Source organism: Bombus bifarius, unplaced genomic scaffold (assembly GCF_011952205.1).
Source record: "Bombus bifarius isolate JDL3187 unplaced genomic scaffold, Bbif_JDL3187 scf7180000008008, whole genome shotgun sequence".
NCBI classification, from domain to species: Eukaryota; Metazoa; Arthropoda; class Insecta; order Hymenoptera; family Apidae; genus Bombus; species Bombus bifarius.
Genome location: NW_022884386.1, coordinates 5,641,053 through 5,668,207, shown reverse-complemented (window position 1 = coordinate 5,668,207; position 27,155 = coordinate 5,641,053). Strand labels below are relative to the sequence as shown.

Genomic DNA, 27,155 nt, shown 5'->3' with positions numbered 1-27,155 from the left:
GTTACGGACGTGGAACGGGGATCGTTGGCAAAATTCCCTAACGGCGGGAAATATCGAATAAACGGTGGCGAACAACGCAACCAGAACGAAAAGATGGGAGGAAAAATTCGTGAAACAGAAACGACGATTCTATCGCGATCGAACTCGAGGTCCCACAGCGTAGGCCTGGCTCTTTTCTTCCCTCGTTTTAGCCACAACCTCTCGGCTACGCTCGTGTGGAAACGAACGGAAAGGTCGAGCGTAGTGTATCGATTCCCGGGCAAATATTCGACCGCGTGCTACCAACGATTATACCGGGTGTTTGCTAACATTATAAAAACGAAGGTCGCTCGAGTCGCTACCCTTTCTGGACGTTCAATGGCCACGAGCGTTACCTGAGCGCTAAGTGAAAAGATCGAAACAGATAAATCTCGGCAAAAACAATCTCTGAATAACGAGGCGTTTAAGCGGGCCGTCGCTGGAGCTGGAAAATTCTTTTCGACACGAGGGCGCGCGAACCAATTAACGGATCTCGAGTACGCCATGCGCGACGACGAAACGTAGAGGATCGAGAGTTACGATCTTGAAAAGGGACCACCCAATTTCGACCAACTGAGCCGGCTATGAAAGACATCGTTCAACTAGACGACAGCTTTTCTACCTGGTCCCGATGCGGCCGGCCAACAACCAACAAGCCGGTCAGTCTCCGTGAATCATCGCGAAAGCTAAAACGAACAGCATCGGGGGCCAGTGTACCGGCCCCCTTCCGAAAAATTTCGCCACGATACGATCTCGCTGCTTTCAATGGACCAACGCAACGGCCGGACGTTAACCTCCCCTTCATTTTGGGTTGCTTCTTACTTTCCACGTCCATTCGTCCCACCTCCTCGCTCTCTATCTCGTCCTTTTGGCCTCCTGTCCGCCTGTCTTGTAGCGTAATATCGCCAAGTGCAAGCAGAACGAGTTCATACAATTGCCTTTTGGCGTTCTTCCCCGCCGATGCGAAATTATGTAGAGACGCATGCGTACACCGTGATTTTGCGCCGATCTTTGCCGCGCTTTTTTCCTCTCGTTCTCCCTCTCTCTCTCTCATATTCGCTCTCTGTCTCCTATATGTATGTCGGAGATGAAAGGACACCGGAGACCTTCCCTCTGGAACTTCGGGAAAATCCGTAAAATTGTAATTAAAGTTTGCAGCTGTAATTAAACAATTTCCCGTCATTCTACCTAATTTGTATTTATTTGAGATTTGTGACAATGAGCTTGGGCTCAAGGCGACCATCAGTCGCCGAACGTAGCCGCGGTCAACGGGACGGGCGCTTCGTCTAACAAAGGCGTGGAATGGTAGTATGACCCTCGTTAAAAGAAATACCCGTAGAGATACTCGACAGTAAAGGTTTCAACGGTTCCTGCGGGCAAAATGATTACCAGATGTCGATGCACCTACACAGCACAAGTTCAGCTAGCCTGAGGACCCGCTGTAAATCGTACGATTTTGTTAATTAAGGTTCTTTAAACGGATAAGCAGTTTTTGTCTCATTAACAGCAACGTTAATTTCCCTTACGATGATCTCGTGTCCTTAGACACGCCCCATCATAGTTTTTCTCTGTGGTATCATCGAGACGGAAAGTCATTCTCTCGTGAGGTCGTATTAGCGAGTGACTTAGTGTCTGTACGTTCGGTGGATATTCCACGTTTTAACACAGAGTCCGACTTAGATTTTGTGAGCATGTACATCTATCATCCCGTTGACCGCGGATTCGTTATCGAACCTAAGACCATTATCACTAGTGTCGCGAGTGCCTAATCGCCGCGGTTGATTGTCAAGTCTGTAGTATCCATACTCGTGTTAATAAACCATACCTTGGTTATACCATAACGATGGCTAAGTCCAATGAAGATTTATCAAACGCCCACAACCCTATCCCGACGCTACTCCGACATGTAACTATTATACTATACTGCCAGTTACACGTTTTCGACTATCTCGTAGCGCGTACGAGCTGCCAAGTTTCCAGCGAACGCGCGTCTCTTCTGTCTTACATCGAGGAGGGAAAAAGTCGGATCTTGGTTTCAAGCGAGCCGTGGCACAACCGTAATTATACCCGTTAATCTACTAATTATATTCTCCGACATGTCGCTACGTTCTACGCTTCTACGTACACTACCGTTCGCAAGTAAGAGAGAACACTTTGATCAGTAACGTACAGACAGCAACACATATGAGAAGTTTAGCAAAGCGTAGAAATAAATGACGAATTAGTAATTATACGCATGACTTGCTACATTTTCTATACAATTATCGTAAATCTAAGATATCTGCCGAGATGTATTTGCCATTGACCATGTACGTTTATCATCCTCTTGCGCGTTTACAAAATGTCGATAACAAAATGTTAGTTACGTAGGCTCTTGTTAATTAAATTAAACCAAGGCTATTAGACTATAACGTTTATCAGTTATTACGCGTTAATACGCTGCATTTTAGCCACCGAGTGACAGAAGAGACGTAGAATAGTGGAAAATGAACTTGTATTTTTCTCGTACGATCTACCATTAACATTCTGGCGAAGGATAAACAAGTGCTCGAACACGTTCGAACGCTAGTGTACGAGAGTCGACGGGCGCCTGCAGCAGGCTACGACTTATCCCATCCATCGAACGCGCACACGCGACCGGATTCTGTTGCACGGATAAGAATTTAATTACGACATCATAAAATAATTGTTCTGTACGCGGGCGAGCGGCAATTACGTACAACCGGTAAGTACAGGTAAAGGATAATTACGATCGTTCGACGTATACGAAAACGTAAGACACGCGGAACCGAAACACGGTGACCTTCAACTTCTACCACTATGATACACATAGGTCTGCACGGATCGCGTGACAGAGGGAATTACAACCTCGGGATGCTTAAAATTCGACGCTCTTGCGGTTAATTTTCACTTACGAGGGAATCGAGCGGCGCCATCTCCGTGGAAGATGCCAGCGCGTCTCCAACCTCCAACACCATGTAAATTGCCAACGATCGAATTAGCCCGGCGAGCAAAGCAAACCGCTCGTTTACGAGCATCGACGGCAGCTGCGGAACGACTCGCGATCAATTTCCTGGGAAAAGTACCGCTGCTGTTCTGCAGCTACCGCGCAAAGATTGCAGGATCGAAACGAGCGATTAAGTCGATGACTTTGCTCGCCACGGAGAGCAACAATGTTCCACGGATAATCGGAAATCAGTCCTTGTTGAGGCACGGTCGACGTTTACCTCGTAGAAGATGCCCGACGAGCACAAAAACGCGGTGTAAGTATAAAAATGAAAATCGTAAGCCTTTACCCGACGATCACGATAATCGATGCCGATTAACAAGGCAAAAGCAAGAAGAGCCGAACGAGATCATCGAGGATTTTGCTCGATCGCGGAAGCAGCAAAAATTTTCTCACTCCCATCGAGCGCATCCGTTGGACAATTGATGGTATTCGCTTCGATATCTGAATGGGGTGATTAAATAGAATAAACGTATCGTAAATACAAACGGCAGTTCCAGCGACCATTCAACAATTTCATTCATTGATACGTCGAACGGTTTAATGAGAGTAATTGTAGTTCGATTTTGATAAACGTAATAAATAATAGGTACGTAGGTACAACAAGATACGCGAATAAAAAAGAAAGCTACAAAGGATAAAATACGAGTCTCTGCGTTTCATGCTTTGTATTTCAATTCTATTTAATATCTCGACGATGCTCTTATTTTAGCAAATAAGAAGAGTTTGTAACGTTTAAAGGAGATGTTTATCGTAACATTAAAGAGGGAGATCACTCGTAACGATTGGAATTTCTTCGTATTTCTTTCCACACTCTGATGTTTTTCAACGTTAAAAAAATACAATCGAATCGGAGATGACTGAAAAGACCCAGTAGGGTTAATACGATGTATCGGAGGAGTCGTACTAACGGTGTGCGAACGATCGACACTGTCAGGATTCTCCGAGCTGTTTCTCGTGTAAATCCAGTCAGCGACAATCGGGAAAACAGATTCAGTCGTGATACGATACATCGTTTTCGATCGGAATTTTCTCGCGATCTCCGTTAACATAACGATATCGTCGAAGGAAACGAAGCAAACCAATTTACAATTACAAAACAAGACGTCGGACGAGCAAATTTTCAACAATGAAAATTCAACTTTCACGGAAATCTATACCCTTTTTTAGAACGCTGGAACGATCGTTCGCGGCAAAGCAAATACGCTTGATCGTCGCATGAACGACGCTGTTATCGAGACAAAGGGAAAACATGATTCGATAAACATTTCCTCGTCTCCCTTTTTCGCGTCCATCTGTCCTGGCACAGGGACACGCGCGTGACACGCGAAAAATAAGCATCCGCGAATGGAAAAGCGATACGAGCACGTTTTTCCTTCTTTTTTTATCGTTTCTCTTTTTCCATCGCCTCTTTTTCGTATCCTTCGAACGAGACACACGCTGATAGAACGCGGCGAACACGTCGCGTCAGCTGAACCATCCCCTAAGTATCAATCGTAGTTCGAATTAAACAGCCGATCCAATTAAAACATTATGCATCGCATCGCACGAAACGGCTACGGTACAAAAGGATAACGAGACTTGTCACATCGCAGGCCTCTTTCCAAAGTCGGAGAGAAAAATCCAACGGGATAGGGAAAAAGGAAAATCTCGTTGAAGAGCGTCTCTCCTAGCTTTATCACGAACCATAGTCCCTAGAACCTCGTCGAGCCGGTCAAAGGAATCGACAGGCGATCATGTCAAACAATTATCCGAGTTTTTAGTTTCAAAGGCGCTCGATTGAACATTGATCTAACTTTTATTTGTAAGTTTAAACCTATTCGACGAACTAAGATGCAGTTATTTAAATCGTTCGAACATCTTAAAATTCAATCTTGAACTTTGCACGGAATAATCAAACTTGCCGTGTATTACGATCAGTCGTTGGTCCTTTATACTTATTATAGCAACGAAAGAACGAGAAGGTATCGTGTACTTTGGAAGAAAACGCATTAACGAGACAGCGATTCGATCAACCCTGTGTACGATTTGAGACAACGAGCACGTATTATGTACGTAAGAGTTGATAAAACGAAGAACAAACGTCGTTCAGGCATGAAACGATATAGATACGCTAACTGAATTACTTATGACAACTACGACAGAGAACTTCTTTCTTACTTGAATTTCTTTGCTTTTGATAAGTACGTAGAAGTTATATCCCCGGATAAAACTATGGCCATCGAACTGTACACCGTGTATCTCGTTGCTTATCACTGCGCCAGCAACGAGTCGGCCTTCTGTCTTCAAACGTAGTCGCTTAAAAATCGATAATAATCGAATTACAAGGCAAATTACTTAGCTTGTCTCGAACATCTTATCGACTTAAATAACCCTATCTTGCGGTAACTACTTCTTCTTCGTACATTTTTAATTACGAATAATTTAAAAAAAGAGGGGAGAGACAAGAAAACGTAAAAACCGAAACCATGTCAGATGGTAACTACTTGGAAATATGGTAAACCGGCAGTTAGGTTTAATAAATAAACGATTCCGGGCTAGCAACGCCACAGACGGAGGTTAATCGACGGAGAAGATTGCTATGAAAATATTTCAGGCGTGCAGCGGGCACGGTCGGTCTCCCTCGTCGACGACGTTCTCGAACGGACGTCGAGTTTCTCTACTGGCTTTCCCCTTTCCTATCCAACTTCGTCGTTCTGGAATAGGGTGGCGAGATTCTAATCCCGCTTCCCGAGGCGTCCTTCGCGATTCTCGATTATACCCTTCCTCCAGCCGCTCCCCAGCCTCGGCCAACGGTACTTCTGGTCAGAAGGTAAATGAACTGGGATAAGATGTCTCCGAAGAGAGATCTTAGAAATCGCGAAACACCCCGCCAGCTTAAACCTGGCTAACGATCGACGAACAAGGATATGATCCTCGACGATATCGCGAAACGAACGACGATCCACTGTCGTTATCGGCTAAGTCACACGTACGTCGTTTGGAGTAGTTCAGACGCACGCGTCGTCCACTTTGTATTTTCAATGGATAAACGTCCCATTTCTATCGCTTACGACACTACCGACCAACCAATCCATTCGACGAAATAATTACCGGTATCCGTATCGGTCGGATCAAAATCCCAGTGACAAACGCGTTTCGAAGCCGTCAATCGGGCGGAGCATCGTTATTTCTCGCGATAGGCGTCGACAAATTTAAACCACATTAATTAGTAGCTCGATCGATAATGACAAGGGACGATAATTACGATCAGGCGCTGAAGTGTAGCTCGCAAAAAGCCAGTAGAGAGGGAGAGGGAGAGAGAGAGAGAGAGAGAGAGAAGCAGGCTCTATCAGAGAACAAGGGGTTTCGCCGATGAAATGGAGTAATATCGATTTCACGCAAGCCGTGGCCATAGAGAGCAGGATGATTTCGGTGGCGCTCTCGAAAACGTCCAACCAACGATAGACCACCCTGCTGCAACCTATTCTACCAGCCTTGGAACCGTTTCAACTACGTTTGACTTAAAGGTTACGCTTGTTCTTCTCCTCATTCACAACGCTTCGTTCTACTAGGATCAAATGTATCGGCGACTACTGGAATCGACTCTGATCCGAGATCTACCCACGTGTAACGAGCCACCTACGCTTGATAGCGGCTACCTGTTTCTCGGTATGTTCGTCTCGATCGAGAAGAATGGAAATAAGAAGACGGGGAAAAGGGTACGGGCCACGATGTTCGCAACTTCACCGTGCAAAACGACCAGCTTACGCCGCGAAACCCTATGTTTCCGTTTATCACGGTCAGATTTAAGAGGCGTTTTTCACCCCATTTCTACCCACGCGAAACACGACCTACGTGTAACACCGTTCTCGCGATCGTAAAGGAAAAGCTGAAATCACGACACCTTCTGCGGGCTCTTGGATCCTTCTCAATGGGGAGCTCGTTGATACATTCATTACAGAGATGGAGAAACGCGTTTAACAGGGTTCTCGTCGAACATCCGAGGAACGATCCTACGCATCGATGTACAATAATAATAAAGTGGAAAGTGTCTTGCAGTATCGAGTAGTCCGAGGAACAAAGGGACACTCGAGAAGTAAAAACACGAGAGAAAATAAAAAGTATTCTCTTGGACGGTATGGAGAGACTATAGTCGTTCGGCGACTGGTTCGACTAAATAAAATATAATCGGTATGGTGTGTAATACTCGGTGAAATCGATATAGGGTACAACCGGCGCGTCTTCAACCTTTCATCTTCAACGTCTATCTTCCTCCCGTTGCTCTTTCCATCGCTGCTCTTCCCCTTACGTTTACTCTCTCCCACGCGCGAAAGAGGGAAAAATCGTCCACTTTGGCCGCCGTTCCATTATAGATTCATCGTGCACGCGTACAAGCATCGTAAACCTTTCACGGTCTTTGTTTACTGGAATGGTAACGGAATTGCTCCGTTTCCTCGGGAAATATCCATGAATAATACCAGCCACCTCGTATCTTACCCACCACCATACCTAGTATCTTCCTCGCGAATCACATCGTGGATTACTCGATCGCGTTCTCGAAGATTTTTAGCAATTTTTCACGCGATTCCTGCAGCATTTCATCCTTAAACGTGGAAACTAAGAGAAACACCAATGCTCAACTCTCTGACTCTCAAACTGGTCTTGTTTCTTTTACTTTGTTTTGTTTTGTTTTTTAACAGTGTACAAGCAGGTGTACTATTTGGTTAGTTTTTAGATACGTACGATCATATTCGTAAGTACGAAGACATCCGTTGATTTCGTATGAAACATAATAGTCAGCGTAATTCACCGATAGGAATATCGCGTATCCGTGCAATCTAAATGAAATCGAGATCTAAATCTAGATCTAAATCCGATTAAAACAGCCATTTGTAAGAGTTACAGTAATATATTAATTCTAGTAACAATTTCTACGTACATTTTCCAATTTCAAAGTTTACCGGTATAATCGTAATTGTCGAGTCTCGTAACGGCGCTAATGAAATTTCGATATGTTTCGTATAATACACGCGATACACCCATAAAAGGTGTCTACAAGCGTTCGAATGCATTGGCAAACTTGTACAGCTAGTTTTCTATAGTTGCACAGTAACTCTGCAATGGAAATTACCGTATTTTTCTTTTCGTACCGTAGCAATACTAAATGGGAAATTTTATTCTGAAAACGCGTACATATCGTTGCTTTGTGTTCCTAGTTTGGTCCGAGCAGACAATAGTCGTGTAAAACTAATCAAAGGTTGATCGACCGAAAAACTACAATGGACAAATCGTCGAGCAAAGGACAACGAAGCAAGGTTCGTCGGATCGATTCGTTCTCGTCGATGCGTAATCCGATTGTCATTCGAGTGATGGTAATACCCCTCGAGGTGTATCTAAGCAGAATAGGCAACCGGTAGCTTTCAGTTTCCGAAATTGCAAACGACGAGGGCAACGACGAGGGCAACGACGAGGCGGATGAACGAGGTTCCGTTTATCAGAATGTCTTGTCAGCCACAGCCTTTATCGTCGACTATGGGGAGGAGGAGATCGAGAAGGTCGTAGAACATAGGAAATCGAGGTGGAAGGAGATCGTCTGACGACCGTACGAGAGAGCTCTATCGTTGTTACACGAGCATTGTGCGCGTGTGTCACGCGTGAAGATATACCGAAGCGGACAGAGGAACGAGTACAGCGAGCAACGTGCGTACAACCGCGTCGAATAAGACGGATTTTATCCCAGTGAATCAGTGTCTCGGGTAGAATGCTTCGGATCGACAAACAAAAGGCCCCGTTCTACTTGAAAATGATCAATTATTAACGGTACTCTAAGCGTTTCCTCCCATTGTACTCGCTAATAATAACGCTGACATCCACAATGTTCGAGTAGCCCTAATTACGCGGATATTACACAGATCAGAAACTTGCAAACGCCTGTTCCAAGAATCTGCAATTCCCTTCGAAATCGAGTGGCATTCATTCGATCGAAGCGTTTACGAATTCCCCGCGAGTCTTTTCGTTGGAAGGTACAGACGACGCGAGCGCGCCAGGCCAGGCTTTTACACCGTAAATTTGTTCTACAAGGAAAATACGGTATATGCGTTGCCTGTGTCGCGGCCATCGGCTCAGAATCCCCAGCTTCTCTTCTAACAGGTTTATTATCGATATTGTTGTATGTTAATTACCCAGCTCGATTAACCCTGTTAAACAGCTAATTTAATAAACGCGATAAACGTCGATTTCATCGCGACCTGCCGATTCCCAACATTACCCTCGCGCTATAGATATAACTTTCTACTCGATCGTGGCCGAGCTACGTATAATCACGCTCTGACAATTTCGCCGCCGTTTACGCTCCTGTTTACGATCCTCGGGCAACGCGATAAAGTCGCTGGTATCGCTTGTTCCTCCGGAATTCTATAAAACGCCACGACAGTCTATCGACTGTAATAATTATTAGTTGAGATATATGGACGATATCAGCTGGTTGATCTGCTCAACCGGTGCCCCATCCATTCTTTCGCTCCTCGACGAAAACGAAGAAAAGGTAAGAAATAAAATCGCGTGTAACGCAGGTCGATGAACGTATTCTCGATCGATTTTACGCGATCATCGTGCGTTTCGATCCCTATGCACATCGACCAACGACGTTTATGTCCGACACCGTGTTTGCAAATACAAAGGCAGGTAATGCGGCCGTGCTGAGCGACTGAACACGTTACACTGCATTACAAATCGCGCGGAAACACGGCTGCGCTCGCACGCGCGTGTACACGCACGCATACGAACGCGATCGGTTGGCAACGCTGCGAATGCGTGCCCTCCGAACTGATTCTTCCTCTTACTCTCTCTCTCTCTCTCTCTCTCTCTCTCCCTCTCTCTCTCTTTGATTGCACGCTTTCCTTTACCTCCGATGCATCACCTGGCTTCTTTTCTAACTATATAAACCCGTACGCGACACCGCAGGATCGCATAAAGAACGATTCTCTCGGGACCACGTTTGTCCCCATCGCCCAGAGCTTCCGCGAACGTAACGACAAACGAGCGAAACAAGTATATCCCGATAATTGTTGTTCGCCAGCGCGCTGTTATTGCTGGTAACGGGGATCGTGATTTTTATGAACGTTCGAGGCCACGAACGGTTTCACGGACTCGAAAAACTACGAAACACGCAATGAAAAGGAAAATAGACACGGTATTTACCGTTATTTAGGGTGGATTAGAGACGATGAGATAGGTAGAATACGATCAATAAGGAGATCAATCCATTAAGGAGTAACGTTGCGCTGACACAGCATCTCGTTTACCACTTGAAAGAATTCATTGGCGAAAATGAGGATTAACTTTTCAAGAAGGAACTCGTGAGATCGTAGATGGTACAAAGTCTAACTGCAGATAAATCTTTCTTAACTTTCGTTACAAATTTCTTGAACAACCTGATATTGCACATCCATTTACACTGGTGGCTATTTTTCATTATAAAAGAGTGAAGTATAAAGGAAATTATTTTTAAAAAGGGATTAATACATCGTGGAAAAATGTATGCGTGAAGGGATTAATCGGAAACTGGTGACATTATCGAGTTGGCAACCCATGAAAATGGATGCCATACGCGCGAAATCACACGTCGGACGCCATCCCTCGCGGTAATAGTTTACACCCTGCGGATCTTTGTGACGTTAACGATACCGTGGATCGAGCGATCGCGATTTAATCGCGCGGTACGAGCAGGCGCGACCACGAAGACGACGAGCCGTGAAATTAGACGCGAAACAGAAACTGGAAGAAGTACGAGATGATTCCGCGAGATTGAATTAGATCTCCGCGAGTCGATAGCGGCTAAATTTGCGATAATGGTTCGCGGCACTTTATGGCCATCGAGCGTTTTTCCTCTCTCACCCTCGTACTTCTGTAGACCAATAGGAGAAGATCGACTCCAAACACGTACGAGAGGGCAGGCATCGTGGCTATACGGGGTGAATAAGCAATAAAATCAAGCGTAGAACGGTGCTCGTTTTCTGCATACTTTATGTCCCCTACGTCGGCTCGCTAGGCATTCGCTGGCATACTTCAAGTGTTCTAAAGGTATGTGCAAGTTTTAGATCGGATCCTGAACACGCTCTGCTGTAGGTACGAGCTAGCGAACGCGCGTGCGCGCGAAACCGTGACGCGCGCTTTTTGAAATTACTCACGCGTCGTATCGTTCCGATTCGTGATCAACTTTTTGTTCCACGTTCCGACAAACTGGCCGATATCGAGCGTGACTTTCGTACGAAGGATGTACTGGAACGAAGAAGTAGCTACGTTTTTCAATAATTTAGATAAATCATCCAAAAATCAACAGAGAATCGACCAAACTCCGATCAGTTTTTGAAACGTGTTATAAATTTATAGTCAGCTAATAATAAACTTTAACACTGTTGTACACGAAACTCGTATCCTTTTCTCTCCTCCGTTAAACACGATTTAAATATTCGAGCTGCCTCCTCATTACTGCAAGCTCTTAAATTACGAGTTTTGTTACGTTCGTAGGGAAAGTCACGATAGCTTGGAATATTTGAAGAGTAAACATGTATACTACGTGCTAACAATTAACATTCCCATGGAGCTAGTGTCGCGTTAATCACATTTCTTTGTTAACACACGATTCGTCATATCGTTCGACGTATCGTTAGAAAATTTGCTCGAGTTTTAAAAAGACACGAAAGCGTTTCTCTCCATTGAAATTAAAAGCGTCGACGTCAAGTAATTCTCATATTTCTAGTTTTTGTCGCGCAGCCATTGGATCGACTAGATATAAATTTGGTTATAGGGGAGGAATAAAAATGAACGAAACAGATTGGACAGGTTACGAGATCCAATATCAAAAGAAACGAACACACACTCGGTGGTGCATGGCGATTGAAATTTCTCATCGCACAAACTCGCGTCCAAACAAAGTAACTTGCACTGGGATCCGGTGTCGAGACAAGTGTCAGCTGGGAAAACGGGAACGCGTCAGAATCTGTTGCTGTGCTGCAAAAACCTGCCACTGGCAAAGCGACTCGCGTACCACCTAGTCGACGCTAATAAGCAATAATTGATTTCGAATCGTCGTGCGATCGGTGAAAACGCGAAATCCAACGAGATTGACGCGACATACGGTTTTGACGTTTAACGATTCTAATTAATGTACATTGATTACTTGCGGATATTTATGTAGTTATGAGAAATTGTAAAAATGTAATGTAATGAATGTAAAAATGTACAAAATGTACACGGTACGTAGACAGGTAGAAAATATTCGAAACACTCGTTATAGTATTCCGTTAATAAAAGAAATTTTCCATCGACACGTTCGCTATCATTGCGAATTGAAGCAAAACGTTCAATATTTTATTTCTTGTATATCTGTACGATATTTGTTGAAAATGACAACGTGAGTTCGTGCTCGCCACCCATATGCGGATGCGCTAGTTGCAATAAGATAGTTCTAGATACAATCGATAGAGTTCTTTTGTCTTTATCCCAAGTCCATGTAAGAAAGTGCAATAAAAGTTTTTCGGTTCAGAACGGTGTGATAGATTTATCGAAAGAATAAAATAATAGCTAATATGATCCTGCCTCTGAGTACAGAAACAACAACAATATTTAAATCTAAAAGCTAAAATTTATGTAACTCTCAAATACTAGACTCTCAATTAAATAAGTATAAATTCTTTTGATCGAATTTGTAGAATGTAAAATAGCAAAATACCTCGGGAGCACATTCGATTTTCGACTTTCAATTCAAATTAATCCCAGACATATTTACACATGTTAAGCTCTATTTCTTTTTGTATGTTCACAAAGATATGATTTTGTATAGATATCCAATAACAGTCAAGTAACCAACGATCGTCTGGTAAACGTCATTGTTTAAATTGTCAGATTATACGGAAATTGTGGTTTGAATCACCTAATTGCGCGCACCGTAGATAGTAACATTGCGAATTGTTTTTCTCGGCTCAACAGGTAAGAATCCTATCGTATGTAAACAAGAACAAATCGCCGATTATCGTCGATAAACTCACCAGTTTATTACAAACTATAAAACAGGGGATTATCGCTGTTTTTCAGAGTCCCCGGACTGCATCATGTGTATAGTTATGTGACTAAGGGTTATGGTCGCTCCCTCAAATCGTTTTACAAGAAGAAAAGTTTTTGGGGAAGACACGCCTAAAATTAAGAAGGGTAAAGCCTTTCTTGACCTGCGTTAGAAATTTTCCCAAGCTAAGATACGTCTATAACACAAGAAAATAATTTCGTACATGCTAAGCAGTTGTGCCTACCACGAACAAACAGAGGTGACTAACGACATTGTTGATTACAATAACGACGGTTGTAAAATCACAACACAAGGGTCTAGGTTCAAAATCACAAGAATCGTTTCCAAATCGGAGAGTCGCCAAAACGATGCAACGATTCTTTCTTTTCGATTAAATATTCCCCCGTATCCTACATAATCTATCCACATGCGCAACTCACAATCAGTCGGATTGTCGGCGACGAAGAAGCGGCGAGACTTGGAACGTTCTCGTCGTTTCTCCACTTCGTCGCTCGAATTCCACACGCGATACTCCTCTCCGATGGTCGATGCTTCGCGCCACAAAGCACCACACATACACTCAGAGAGAAGCACGCATGTCTTTCCTCTCGTCTTCCTTCTTTCGTTACTTGCCGCGTCGATACAATTCCCGATACTACTCGAGATGTTTATAGCGTAATTGTGATCGTCGTCTGAACCGAATCAACTAGAATCAATCGTTAGATTGCGAATGTTCGTGGAAATTTATGTAGATTTATAAATACGATCTAAGTAGAGATTCGCTTCGTTCGCTAAATATCGTAACGAGTACCATATACTTTGAATAATTCATATATCTTTGTGTATTCTGTTGCACTTTGTCGAGCTGCTATATTTTCTATAAATGCATGAACATCTGTAGTGTGTCTGTTAATTACTAATAAAATAACGTTCGTAAAACTTTACTTCGATACTATCGTTTAATCGTTTAATCATCGATTCGGTTTTTGTCAATCGTCGATCAATCGTCAAAGATCGGTAAAGATCGGTAAAGATCGGAAAAAAGTATTTGGGAAGGTTTGCGTAAACAAAATGGAGGAAGAGATCGGTGAAAGAACATGGATTGCAGGGAAATGCGTATCTAGCGACCCCCACGCGACTCTCAGCAATAGCCGAGAGATAATTAAGTAGGACTCGTAGATGCTCCGCTAAAAATAGAGGCCGTCGTCGGAAGATGAAATCGTCCATGAATTAATCGGCAACGAACAGGCCCTCTCGTTTCACAGCGAGAAGCACGAAGACAAAGATGCGCACAGAGAAATATAATTATGTGGGGCACACATTTCGACAAAAAGATCGGCGTTCGTTTCCAAACGCGTTACCGTAGTAATATTGATGCGATCAACGAGCATCTAACCGTGTCAAGATCGATAAACAAGACGTCAATCTTCTGACTCATCCCCCATAATCGCGTCATTTTACCACCACGATGTGAATATACCTGCTCCTGCATACAATGACGTAGTCACGAATCTAAATCCCCCGACAGCCGGAAAATTCGCTGACACCCAGCACAGCGCCAAACTAACCCCTATTTACAACGAGCTGTTACGTTAAACGCGCCACTTTCCGTAACGTATAGAATATCTTATTGGGATAATAGGATATTATCGAGCCAATCTTTTTCGTGTTTTCCTTCGACCGTTGCTTCGTTTGGAAAATGTATATACGTATCGTCGTCGAAATGAAATACTTCTTTCATTTTGAGATCGAAATCGCGAGCAATAAGAGCAGTAAAACGCAAAATACAAAGTAGCGAACGAAGATTGTACTATATAAACTTACCGTGGCTTCTTCATGGCTTGTCGATCGGCCTAACTCGGCGTGTCACGTGTTTCGTGTGTACGTCATTGGGAGTCGTCTCGTGGTATTCACGAATCGCGTCCAGAGGCGACGAACGAAACTTGGGTGCGAAATCGACAAATCCGACGATCGAACGTAAAAATTCCCTAGATCGTTTTCGCGCGACTCACGCTACTCGGTGTAATACCCTCCCCCCTGTCTCTGTCGCACTCGTGTCTCTGCGCTGGCTCCTCGCACTACTTTTCTCTCGCTCCTTGTCACATTATTCGCCGTTTCGGTCTTCCTCGTAGCACACGAAGGGACGTGCTGTACGGTAGGGAACGCGAGAAGGAAAACTCTGGCAACGTCGCCTGGCTCACTCGCTCGCTCTTTTGCCTCTTCTTCTCTCTGTTACGTCGTCGTGCTGCCCGTCGATGTACACCCTGTGCCTCTCCACTCTTTTTCTCATTCTTCCACGCTCGTCCACCCGTCTGTCTATCTTCTTTCAACGTCCAACACCGAAAGATCGCACGTACACACGGAGTCGGGACGATACGGCGTGTACGGGACGTAACATACACCGGCAGAGCCACGCTTTCGACGTATGTGTCGAGCGCACCGCGCTTTGAAAGATTTGATACTCCCTTTTTTTCCCCGATTACAACATTCGCGTCACCGCGTCAAACCGCGTCTCGAGCACGACCGAGCTCACGGAATTCCGTGCTTTTTCAACCGATACACATTCGTGTCAGAAACCTCCACCGTAACGAACCGATGTATCACACTGTCACTCTATCTTTCTCCAACCAGAGGCCCGTGCGTGCAGTTTGTCTCACTCCATCGAGACAGAACACAGTGTCTCTCCTTCTCTCTCACTCCTCCAGTAATGTTTTGTTTCTCGAGCATACACGATATTTCCTCAACATACGAATTAACTCCGATGATGCGAGTTACGACAAGGACACACCAGCGATTTTCACACGCGCGACGATTCGCGCACCCTTAAATATTCCACCATGTTTCGATGTCACCTTTGGAGGTACTGTCGCTTGCTGGCGGTGGCGGAAGCCATATTGAGATCGCTGTTCGTGACACCGCCAGAGCGCCAATCGGTAGATGGACAAGGGGGACTGCGCGCACGCCGATTGGTCGAGTGCACCTGTTCCGTAGTCGCCATCTCCCGGCATTTCTCGACACCGAACCGTGCACCTTACTTATCGACGGATTGGATATCAGACGAATTTCACCGACGCATTTACTGTGATTAATTTTACGAATTTACATAGAGACACAGACTAACATGATAAACATATCGGTTCTTACGAATCAAACAAAGTGCATCAACTGTTTAAAGTAGATATCGTAATTTCATTAGACATCTTGTTTTGTCAAACAAGGTATTATTCGAGTAGTAGATGAACAATGATAAGGCATTAGGTGATTTTTGTAATTAATAATTGTTTTCAACATAGACGATAAAGAAACATTTTGACAAATATCGAACTTGATTTTCCTATGCATATACGTATCTTCAATCGTGTGTATTAAACTTAATACATCGCGTGATTTTAGGATCGAAAGCTTCTATCGACACGTTTTGTTTGACTGCTAGCAATACGATTTAAATTCCCACTCGTACACGACCTTACCCAACGACACGAATCGAGCATAAATGCATTACACGCGTGATGATAAATATTAATCGTATTCACTTCGAACCGTTACTCGATTATGCAAATAATCGAATATACTTTGTATACTTTGTATCGTATCGTACGGTAACAGAGTCGCGACAGCCGATGCATGTTATTTTTCGTTTAAACCAATTAATCACGTTGAACGTTCTCAACAACCAAAATCAAACTATTATTTATTAAAGAACGCTAAATATTCGCGGTTCGTCATAAATTTCACAATTTGCATTGATATAACAGTTTAGCTTACGAGGCCTCGTGTCGTGCCATCGTTTATATAATCTATACGAGGCAGAATGAACTTTATCGTCGTTGGAAATGACACTTAATGATAAGATTACGTTCATTAATTTCTAGTAAATACGTGTGCAAAAAAGCCGGTCTATCGACTAATAATGTACGTGCTACGTAACGTACGTTCTGTTCGGAGCAACGAAATTTTTATTTTCCTTGTTATACAGGAAACGCGTTAAAACCGTACAGAAGCAGAACACCAGGAAACATCGGCATTGCGGTTGAATCCTGTTTCACGACGAGAAGCGAACGTACATCGTATCGAGCGTCGTTTGAAAAATGATCATGCTTTCGATAGCAAGTGGATATTATGCAAATGAAGTGGAAAAACCGCAGCCAAATTTTAGCAAATTTAAGATATCTTCCCGGATATTCGTAACTCCGATGTACCTAACGACAAAGATATTTCACACTTTACACGCGCTATGTACTTGTTTATAAATATCCGGATAGTTTGGTCGATCTGTAGCAACAATGTGTAAATTTCACTAAAATGTACGAATTAATAACAAAATAACAGAAGTAGATAAAATATACTACCTCCTTGTACGATTATCAGACTATAAATCTAAATTATCTATTAAACAAAACGACAATAATATATTTTACCGTTTAGTTCATATATTGGTATTTAAGTATCATTGATAATATTAATATCGGAAATGTTTCTATTTAGAAGACCCTCCTCCTTAATCTGTCTTAAGATTAAGAGAATTTAAAAACTTAATCTATTACTGGGATCAGAATTATATTCTGCTATACGTAGTTAAGACGATTACAAGAGATGAGATCATTACAGTTCGATTTATCCATAATTCTGTACTTAAAACGTATATCGTCAAAGACAAACGAGAGTCCGGATACTTTTGTGCGGTAGTGTACTATCTGCCGAATCGATAACTCGTAAGATTATTCGTACGTATAAAATTCCCGTTATCTGATATGTCTCTGCGTTTATTTTCGTGCTTTCGTTTGTGTACAAATATTCAAATCGTGTCGCGGAATCGCTTTGCAACGGTATCGAGGAAAACTACGTTCGAAGCCGCTTAGGAAGATTTCACGCGGCAATAGATCGTCTTTTCTCCCCTAGTTCTTATCTGAGAAATAAAAAAGGGAGAAACAGGGAGGATTATGCAAACGAAATGAACCAAGATCACAATGTACGTTCCCATCAGGCGACAAATTACTCATTTAGAGGCCGATGGAATCAGGTTAATCGCGATATCTCGTTCGTCTTACGCGACACGAAACCAGGCTATAGAGAGGTGGTTCGATTTAAAAGATACAGGCGCTTGATTAAAGCGGAATTAAAAGCTACTTTTAAATTTCGTAGACGCGGAACGGTGGAGTTGCCAGGGAAACGCCGTGGCGCCAAGTCTTCGATTTTGTCGATTCGAAAGCAGACGCTTCGCCGAGTCGCATGGAACAACGAGTACAGCTTGAAATTCGTGTCAGCTCGTAGGCAAATCGCGTTTGAGGGACGCGCCATCCGACCAGCCATCAAATCGATCAAGTAGGATTTACGCCCTCGGTTGTCGTAAAACACGACGACCAACTTTCCCCATTTCCCCGGCCTACCGCGACACGAAGATCCGAGACACACATGCGCGAATGGGTATGCAACAAGTCTACGCTACTTTGTTACATCTTACGTGCTCTCTACTCTCGACTGCTCGAGAAACGTCGACGAAGAAAGGCTCTTTCGCGTAAAACCTTCGCCACGCGCAAACCTAAGTCAAACCAAATTTAGAATTACGCTCGTTACGTTTATCCAAGGACTGACGGTAGAATGGAAAAAATATCGTGAGCCAGGTGGGAAAAAAAGGTACGCGCAACAAGTCTACGCTACTTAGTTCCGTCTTTACGCGAGGGAATCTGACGAGCCAAGATCGTTCGAACTTTGGTCATGGAACGTGGACAACACGGTTCTACGATAGAGAATAAGCGTTTCATTCGGGAGGAAAGACGAAAAGGTGAAAACAGCTTGGTTTTCCTAATTGAACTCGGAATTACGTTTACTATGCTATGGTTGTTCCTGGAACAGGATCGAGAGACGTCAGAGATCATGTAGAAAAGGACATGCAACAAGTCCTCCCGTCAATGGCCTCTTTCGGACGTTCCTCCTCTTTCGATGTTGCCTACGTCACTGGTGACGCACGACTTCCGCTACGTCACGCGTACGCGCCGCCCATCACCGTGTACTATCTCTCCTTTCAGTCCCCGTGTTCACCTCGGCACACACGCCGACCAGATAAAAACGAAATTCCGATTTTCACCGCCCACGAAGAGAGATTCCTAGGCGTCGCTTCTTCTACTTCTTTCATCCTCGAGAGCCGAGCGACATTCTCGTGCAGTTGCTTCTTGCAACGATCGGCCGTTTACGCGGCGATACTTTTGTTTTGCTTTCGGTTCACCGAGCGACTCGAGCAGACCGTATTTTGACGAACGCGAAAGTTACCGATCGTCTTTTTATCGAGACACGTTCAAAACCGATAAACAAGAGCGGCGGCTCGTTCACCGGTCAGACATCGATCCATTGTTGGCCGGTATACGGCGTCGTTTCCGTTTAAAGGGCTACAGAAAAGAGGCGAGCCAGTGTAACTCGACCTCATTGAAGAAAGCTACCTGAATCGTTTTAAAAGACTGCCACGAACCAGCCTGGCCAGGTTTTTTTTCGGCAAAGAGGAAAATCGGTTTCGACAAGAACCCTTCCAGTATCTTGTTTAATCCGGCGATATCGATAACCTTTGATCGAATTACCTTGACTCTCGCGTGAAGAACACAAACGTTCGAGCCGGCTAACGATTATCTCTGTCAAACGAACGAGTAGCTGGAGGCTGTTCGAGACATTGATCTATGTCGTTCCTGACAGGAGAGAAAGACAAACAGCGATCGAACAGAAGAATCGTTTGAACGTTTCACGATTAGTGCCGATCGTGATAAGAAGAAAGGGAGACAAAGAGAGGAAAAAGAAAGGGAGAAAGAGACGCGACAGGGACAAACAAGGAGCTGTTTCTAAACTTCGAACGGTGCCGCGGCTACGCTAGAAAAAAAGAAAGGGGAGCGCAAAGAAGAAAGGACAGCGAGATGGAAACAGAGCTAGAAAGAAGGAGAGAAAGAGAACAGGGGGAAGGAGGAGGGATGGAGCGAGTCCCTCTCTATTGATTTCCTGCCGAGGGTGGGCCAACGAAGGGAGGATTAAGTATCGGCTCTCTCGTTGCTGCTTTTCCCTCTCTGTCTCTCGTTCTCCCCTTTCCCCTTTTTCGCTCCTTTGCCGGCTCTGCAGCAATTCGACCAGCACTTGCCCGAGACGGACAAAGAGGCACGAGAAGAAAGAGCAACGATCAAGCCGAAAGGAGGAAGAGGAAAGAAACGAAAGAACGAGACGGAAAAAGGAACAACTGTGCGTATTCCTCTTGGCTACGACTTCCACCTTCTTCCTCTCTCTCTCTCTCTCTCTCTCTCTCTCTCTCTCTCTCTCCCCCTCATTTTCCCTCCCACTCCTTCTTACACCCTCGTCCCTTCTCTCTTCGATGCCACCATGTCCATTCGTTTTTCTCTGTCCTTTCCACGTTGTACACGCGTGTACCGAATGTCGACGACTTTGTGGTGGTAAACACAGCCGCCGTAATGCAACATGGTACACGCTGGAGCGCGAACGCGGTGGGTCCCCGTAGCGCTGGCAGTGGCGACAATCCGATGGTGGAGAGTGCAGTCAGCGTGCTCGCAATAGAATGGTGAGAGTAAGGCAAACACACTGACAGTCATAACGATAGCGACTGCGGTAGGTACGTTGAGAGACAGCGACATCGAATACACACAGACATACACAGAGTACATACGCAGATAGATGGTGCGCCGAAGGATATAAGTATTGGTGTCACGAGTACAGCCCCCGCCTGACGCTGTCTACGTTCGATAGTAGCGGCAGCGAAAGTAGTAGTAGTAGTAGCAATAGTATTAGTAGTAGTAGTAGAGTAGTAGTAGTAGTAGTAGTAGTAGTAGTAGTAGTAGTAGAGTAGTAGTAGTAGTGTAGTAGTAGTAGTAGTAGTAGTAGTAGTAGTAGTAGTAGAGTAGTAGTAGTAGTGTAGCGAGTACCATAGTAGGAGTAGTAACACCAACGGGATAGGTGCTGGTGGTAGTAAACTTGCGTACAAGCGACGTGACGTCAGAACCCGAGCAGCGTAACCCATGAATCCGCACCTCGTCCACTCCCTCCCACTACTCTGGGCCACCCTAACCGCTAACCTCCCTCGTGCATCCAGATACTATCGATATTACTCCACTACGCGTAACGTAGACAAATTAATGGAGCAAGCTCGTCAAAGGGGCGGGCACGTGGCGCCTGCTAAACCGTGATTTCTTCGGGATTTACAGGATCTGCCTCGCGACTATCTCTTCCGTATTTACACGTTCGGATCACACGCCAGCCACTCCGCAAAGATTATCCAGATCATTTCGGTCGATTAAATCAGTCGGTACATTACGTCACGGATATTAATTCTCGAATCCGCGTAATTTTATCCCTTTCTCCCTTTCCCCTCCCCTCTCCCTTCCATCCATCCTTTCACGATCGGTATCGGCGATCGGGTTTCGCGAAAGATCGTTAGATATATCTCGCGACAGCTTGCAATGAATTTCATAGGCGGCAAAGTGATTTAAACCATAATTCACCGTCGTCTACTTTCCGTTCTATCACCTACCGCCTTCCGCCAACCTAGATATCGCCGATATTAATGGACCGACCGTGGCAAACCAGTTGACGCTGAGTTACAAGGTATCAGAGATTACAGCGATTAGTTTGCACCGTGGTTACCTCGATATTCCTATCCGCTGCTATCGTCATTCCCGTGTACAGCGAATTAGTCGCTAACGCACAGGCGTCTCTAATAAAAATCTGGCGCTATCGAGTTTGTAATTTGACAAGGACGATCGTCCGGATCGTGAAGGTATCGAAATACCTTCGAATCTAGATGCATCGAACTGTATTTTTCCCAGCACCCGGTATATATCGTTGACGTAACTTACGCTACACGAAGAGTCAATTAACGGGAACTGTTTTATCGGATCAGCGTCGATCAAGTTCCGACCACAATGGCGAGGAACGCGAACAGATCGCGGCGTAAACGTTGGCACGTGGGATTACGATGACGTTTCAACGAATATTACATTTCATTTACAATTAATAGGGTGTATTTATTTGCGTGGCTGGCGCGCGCACACCCCACAGTCACGCGTGCCAACCAGACGTTATCGATTCAATAACACGCGGCCGAACAATGCCACAGGATCTAACGCGATTCCGTCGCTCCATTTAATACGATTTATCGACGATACCTCGAATTATTCAGCCAATACGCGACGAAGGACGAATTCTTTTAGTAAATTAAACGAACGATTAAAACACTCTACAATTCATCTGTGTTTAATGGGTATATTCTCACCTCGTTTAACGTAAAATTATTCCCTTCGACTCTTGAAATTAGTTTCACGGTTGAAATTGGAGCGAGAGTCGCCGTTATCATTGACCCGTGATCTCTGACTCGATCGAATACGAAAAATAAAATTGCTATAGGTAGCCTTCCGCTCAAAACTGTGAGATTGTCATAATGAAATTGGCGAGACTTGCCCGTTTCCCGCGAGCCATGAAAATGGCACCAAATTTCAATTTACCTATATATATATAACTCTTTAACATTTTGGTCCGATAAACGACTAAATATAGTGCGTCCAAAAAGTCATCGCACGTAACGCAGTTATAAATGTTAATTTCTCACAGAAAGTTCAAAATATATCATTTTTGTAATGCGATAGCAAAACTATAGGAAATCTTGAGAACACGCGGACAATTATTTTCTAGTACGTTCATTCTGAATTCTCTATCGTTTTATCGCACGTCCAAGAAATTAATACGAGGATTAGATTCGCTATTTCAATTCGTATATCTAACGTCTCTTATACTGGCCTGCCAATACGTTCAAGAAACAAGAGTACCCCGGTAGAAATACGTAAGAATCCGCGATTTCTATAGAGTGTAGGGCGTTGCTCCGTAATAGACGCGCAGCGAACTCAAACACGAATTCACCAAACGAGAAACTTTGCCTTTGCTACAATTCTACTAGTCCGATCTGGCAGTAGTTTCATCGCTACATCGCTTTGACATCGCGCGTTTTGATTCGCCGATAGATCGTGGACATTGGTTTATCGCCAGCGTCATAACCCTTTAGACGCGAAGGAAACCAATTAAAGCAACTACCATACATCGAGGGACGTAGGCCGGAACCGCGGCCATGAATTTACGAAGCATGTTGCACTTACGGTTTGCACGCTCGTTTCACGTCATCCGCATTCTCTGACGCTTCTATTTTTACCTTATTATTATTTTCTCTTTTCTCTCACGTTTCTCGTTTAGCAATGAACAATAGCGACAGCACGATGCGTCAAAGATGCAACAAGAATTTCGATAAGGGCAGCTAAGGAAACGAACGGCGAGTATCTACCGCAAGGGCTGAACTTTCGAACGATCTTATCGATTTCCAGTGGGAACACGGTCACGCACAGATGCGCAAAATGAATCAAGAAGAAAGGGACGAAACGATAATGCACCGTCGTCCACGATACTGCACCATTGATTTAGTAGTGGTTATCCGAGCTCCCCTAGCACACCGACAATGACTCATAGTTGCTCGTCTGTGTCGTTAAACACGATTCTTCGGCCGCGAATGCATCCACGCGAAGAGATGCTCTTAGAAATTTAAACGATAGCCATTCTGCGCGTCTACGCGCTGCTTTTATTCGCTGCCCCGTTATTCGAGCAACTGCGCGAACCAATCGGTCGACGCTCGAAAACATTCAACGTTGATTCTGATAAGAGCGCTATCTTTGACATCTGACGAGTTCGCTTTCATTCGAATCGTTCTTGATTTGAAAAAAGAAAAAAAACCTATATAGCGCGTATGTTTTCCCTCGCGTAGCGTAGCCATTGAAGCAACGAAGGTAGCCGCAACGTTTAGACGTTAAATAAAGAAATTCCAAGAGAAAAAGGGAAAAGAAGAGATCGAGGATAGGCTGTTAAAAATCAAGTAACGAGAAGTTGCGACGTGATTGTGCGCCGAGACATCGATACGTCGAAGATGACGGATAGAGAATGACGAGGACGAAGAGAAAAAAAGAAGCAATGTCTTTGTCGTGGGAAAAGACAGTGGGATGACCCCACGTATACGAGACATTCTGCCTTGCGACGAGTATGTGGGTCGAGAAATGCCGTACGCGCTAAATATATATCGGGCGCATACACGCACGCAACTTTTGCGTATCAAGGCGTCCAAGAAGTCAGAAGAAAGAGGGTCATCAGAGGCAACAAGAAAGGATCGTTTCTTTCTTTCTTTCGAGCACGCGATGAGAAGAGAAAAAACAAGATCGTGCTCTATGTCAGATTTTTTCCTCTTTCTTGGCGTTCGCGCGAAAGAGAAAGGAGTCGAAGGAGGAGACGACCGAACGCTGGGTAAAGCGACTCTGCCGCGGAGAAATCGATTCGTCAATCTGTCATGGCCGGGACCTTTGCATCCGGTGCCGGTATGCATGTTATTTACGTGCCTTCCGAAAATCTCGTTCCAGTCATTTTCCAGCCACCACGTGCACCGCTTCCACGAAGCAATCGAGGAGTTCGAAACGAAACGCTCGTCCGAACGAAAACGTACCGAACGAAATGTATTCGCCCTCCAACCATGGTTACGAGCTTTTAATAATAAGAGCATCGCACGAGCTTCTTTACGGTTTCTCTTTCTCTGCTTTTCTCTTTCGCGTTGCACTCTGTCTAGCACGGTGGTCCTTTTCGAGATAGATAGCGCGATTATGTAGTGCGTGCGGCGTCAACGTTTAATTATACAACCCCCGACGGTTAATTAGCAAGTTAATGGAGGAAAAGAGGAGAAAGAGAAGAAAGAGAAGCGTGGAATAGGACGAGAAGGTCATAATCAAGCAGAACGAGCAAAGAAAACAGTATAGAAGCGAGCAGCGATCGTTGGCTCTGAACCTAAATGAGAGAGCCAAGGTTGAGCGCGAAACGATGCCTCGAACGACCGACCGAACGAAACGAAAACTCGCGCAGCTACTTTTAACGTTCGACGGTCCTTTCTCGTTTGTTTACCCGAGAATTTACCGACAGCTGGTAACTGACCTCGTGCAAAACACGAATCACGTTGCTCCGCACGAGGAAACCACGCAAAATTGATACTGATGATGCAATCTCGAGCAAACAGCGGACTACAACAGCGAGACGTGGAAACTCTGTAGGAAAAAAATTTACGTTCTATCCGACTGGAAACATCGGCTTCGATTTTTACTACTTTTCTTTCTTTTCGTCGCATCTGCATTGGAAATTGAAACGATAAATTAAGCGAACGACGATAGACAGGAACGTTCGTGCCACGGATCGTTTGGCGAACGCAGGCTCGGTTCTCGGGAAAATGGACGGCTATAAGCAGATTCGAAAAAGAAGAGTTAAGAGAGACGAAATACAAGTAGCTCTCCTCTGCGATAGCCTGCAACGAGGGTGAAGGTTTACGGCGGAATTATAAACAGCCGAAGGTCGGTATTACTGGGAAAACAAATTATAGTGCTTTCACGCGCGAAAACGCACACTTGCAAAATCCTTGTCCAAATATAAATTGGTGCTTTTTTTTATCGAATCTCTGATATCGAATTCTATCGATCGCAAAAGTCTGGCAAATACGAACAGAAATCTCAATTAGACGGACGATGAATATATTCTGCAAGATCTACTATTAGCCAAATACTTCGTCAAATACTCGAATACCAAGTTTAGGACAAATATCGTTTCTGATTCGAAAAAGAAACCGGAGTTATTAAGAAACCGGATTAATTGATAAGGTTTCATCCATTCAATTCGTTTTATCCAGTAAATATAACATGGTATCGTAATCGTTTTGTTCCTGTTTTTTATCAAACGTTTTCAACGATAAAATTGTTACAGTTACGAGGCTTGGAAACTTACAAGAAATACTTCAATAAAAACATTTACGATACAGCAGTCATCGAAATCGAAAACAACAAAACATTCCCTTCCCTCCCAATTGCAATTTGAAATATTCTCAACAAACAGTGCTGGTATACTACTCGGGATAGAAGAATGCGATGGTATCAAAGGTCAAACACGAGTTCGACACGATCAGACGTAGCAAGGTAGCGTTATTTGAATCACCTGTGTTTCAACATCTTAAAATTCAATCTTGAACTGTGCACAGAGCATTGTATGTTATGTAACATCGTTAATTTTTATATAACTTGTATACTTTAGGGAGAAAAGATATGAAAATCGGGCAAACGATTCGAATAACTTTACGATTACTTCAGTCAACGAGAAGCTATTGCACGTATAAGAACAAATAATATCTACATACGCTATACACACGTACTTATGATAATTACAATTGAGAATATTAACATTAACTAATAACAAACAAACTTCTTACCGTTTTGATAAGCAAAAGTTACATGCTTTTAGAAAATTATAGCCGTCAAGCTGTCAGTGTATAGCATATACAGGGTGATTGGTAACTAGTCGTGCAAGCGGAAAGGGGGTGATTCTACGCAAAAAAAGAAGTCGAAAATATAGAATAAAAAAATTTTTTTTTAATTTTTCCATCGAGACAACGATCTACGGTGAAATCCATTATAACGAGACGCGATAAAGTGCACGCGTACCGAGCCAAAATTCAAAGTCGATTTTCTCGAAAACAAAGCCTCAAACGAAAAATTTGTATTCTATATTTTCGACTTCTTTTTTCGCGTAGAATCACCCCCTTTCCGCTTGTACCACCAGTTACCAACCACCCTGTATATTACTGTTTATCACAATCAACGATGATAAGTTAGTTTATCTTCTAGCGTAGATTACTTAAAAATTGTTCATAAACAAAGGCATATTACTCAACTCAAATGAAATATTCTTTTGAAAAACGAATAACCTTATTTTATCTCGTGGGACATCGTTGGTCGAATCGAAGGTATGTTTGATCGTGGAGTCCAGGTGAATCGAAACAATCGTCGGATAGTTTAACGCAGAGGAGTTGGTCGAGCGGTTGGTTCATTGGCCAGACCACTTGTCGCCTTGAAGGCAGTCTCGCCTGGTGTTACATTCGTATTTCGCTCGTAACGCGACTTGCCCCGAATGCTGATAATTTAATAACACGGCCGTAATTTACGATAAACCGATTTTCTCTTAATTGCTTTATCATTCGCGTTACTGCGTCAC

General features: G+C 43.9%; 1 protein-coding gene across 6 annotated transcripts in view; it reads right to left on the bottom strand.

Annotated features, from left to right (window-relative positions):
• The window catches only part of LOC117206825 (AF4/FMR2 family member 4), a 167,961-nt gene that overhangs the window by 124,894 nt on the left and 15,912 nt on the right, over window positions 1-27,155 (bottom strand). The window contains exon 1 of one of the 6 annotated variants that reach the window (XM_033446510.1): window positions 14,895-15,967. The exons of the other annotated variants lie outside the window; for them this stretch is intronic. Coding sequence (XP_033302401.1) covers window positions 14,895-14,908 — 14 coding nt within the window. The 5' untranslated portion in view covers window positions 14,909-15,967. Of the gene's footprint in view, window positions 1-14,894; window positions 15,968-27,155 lie in introns of those variants that run through there. 6 annotated transcript variants of the gene reach the window in all.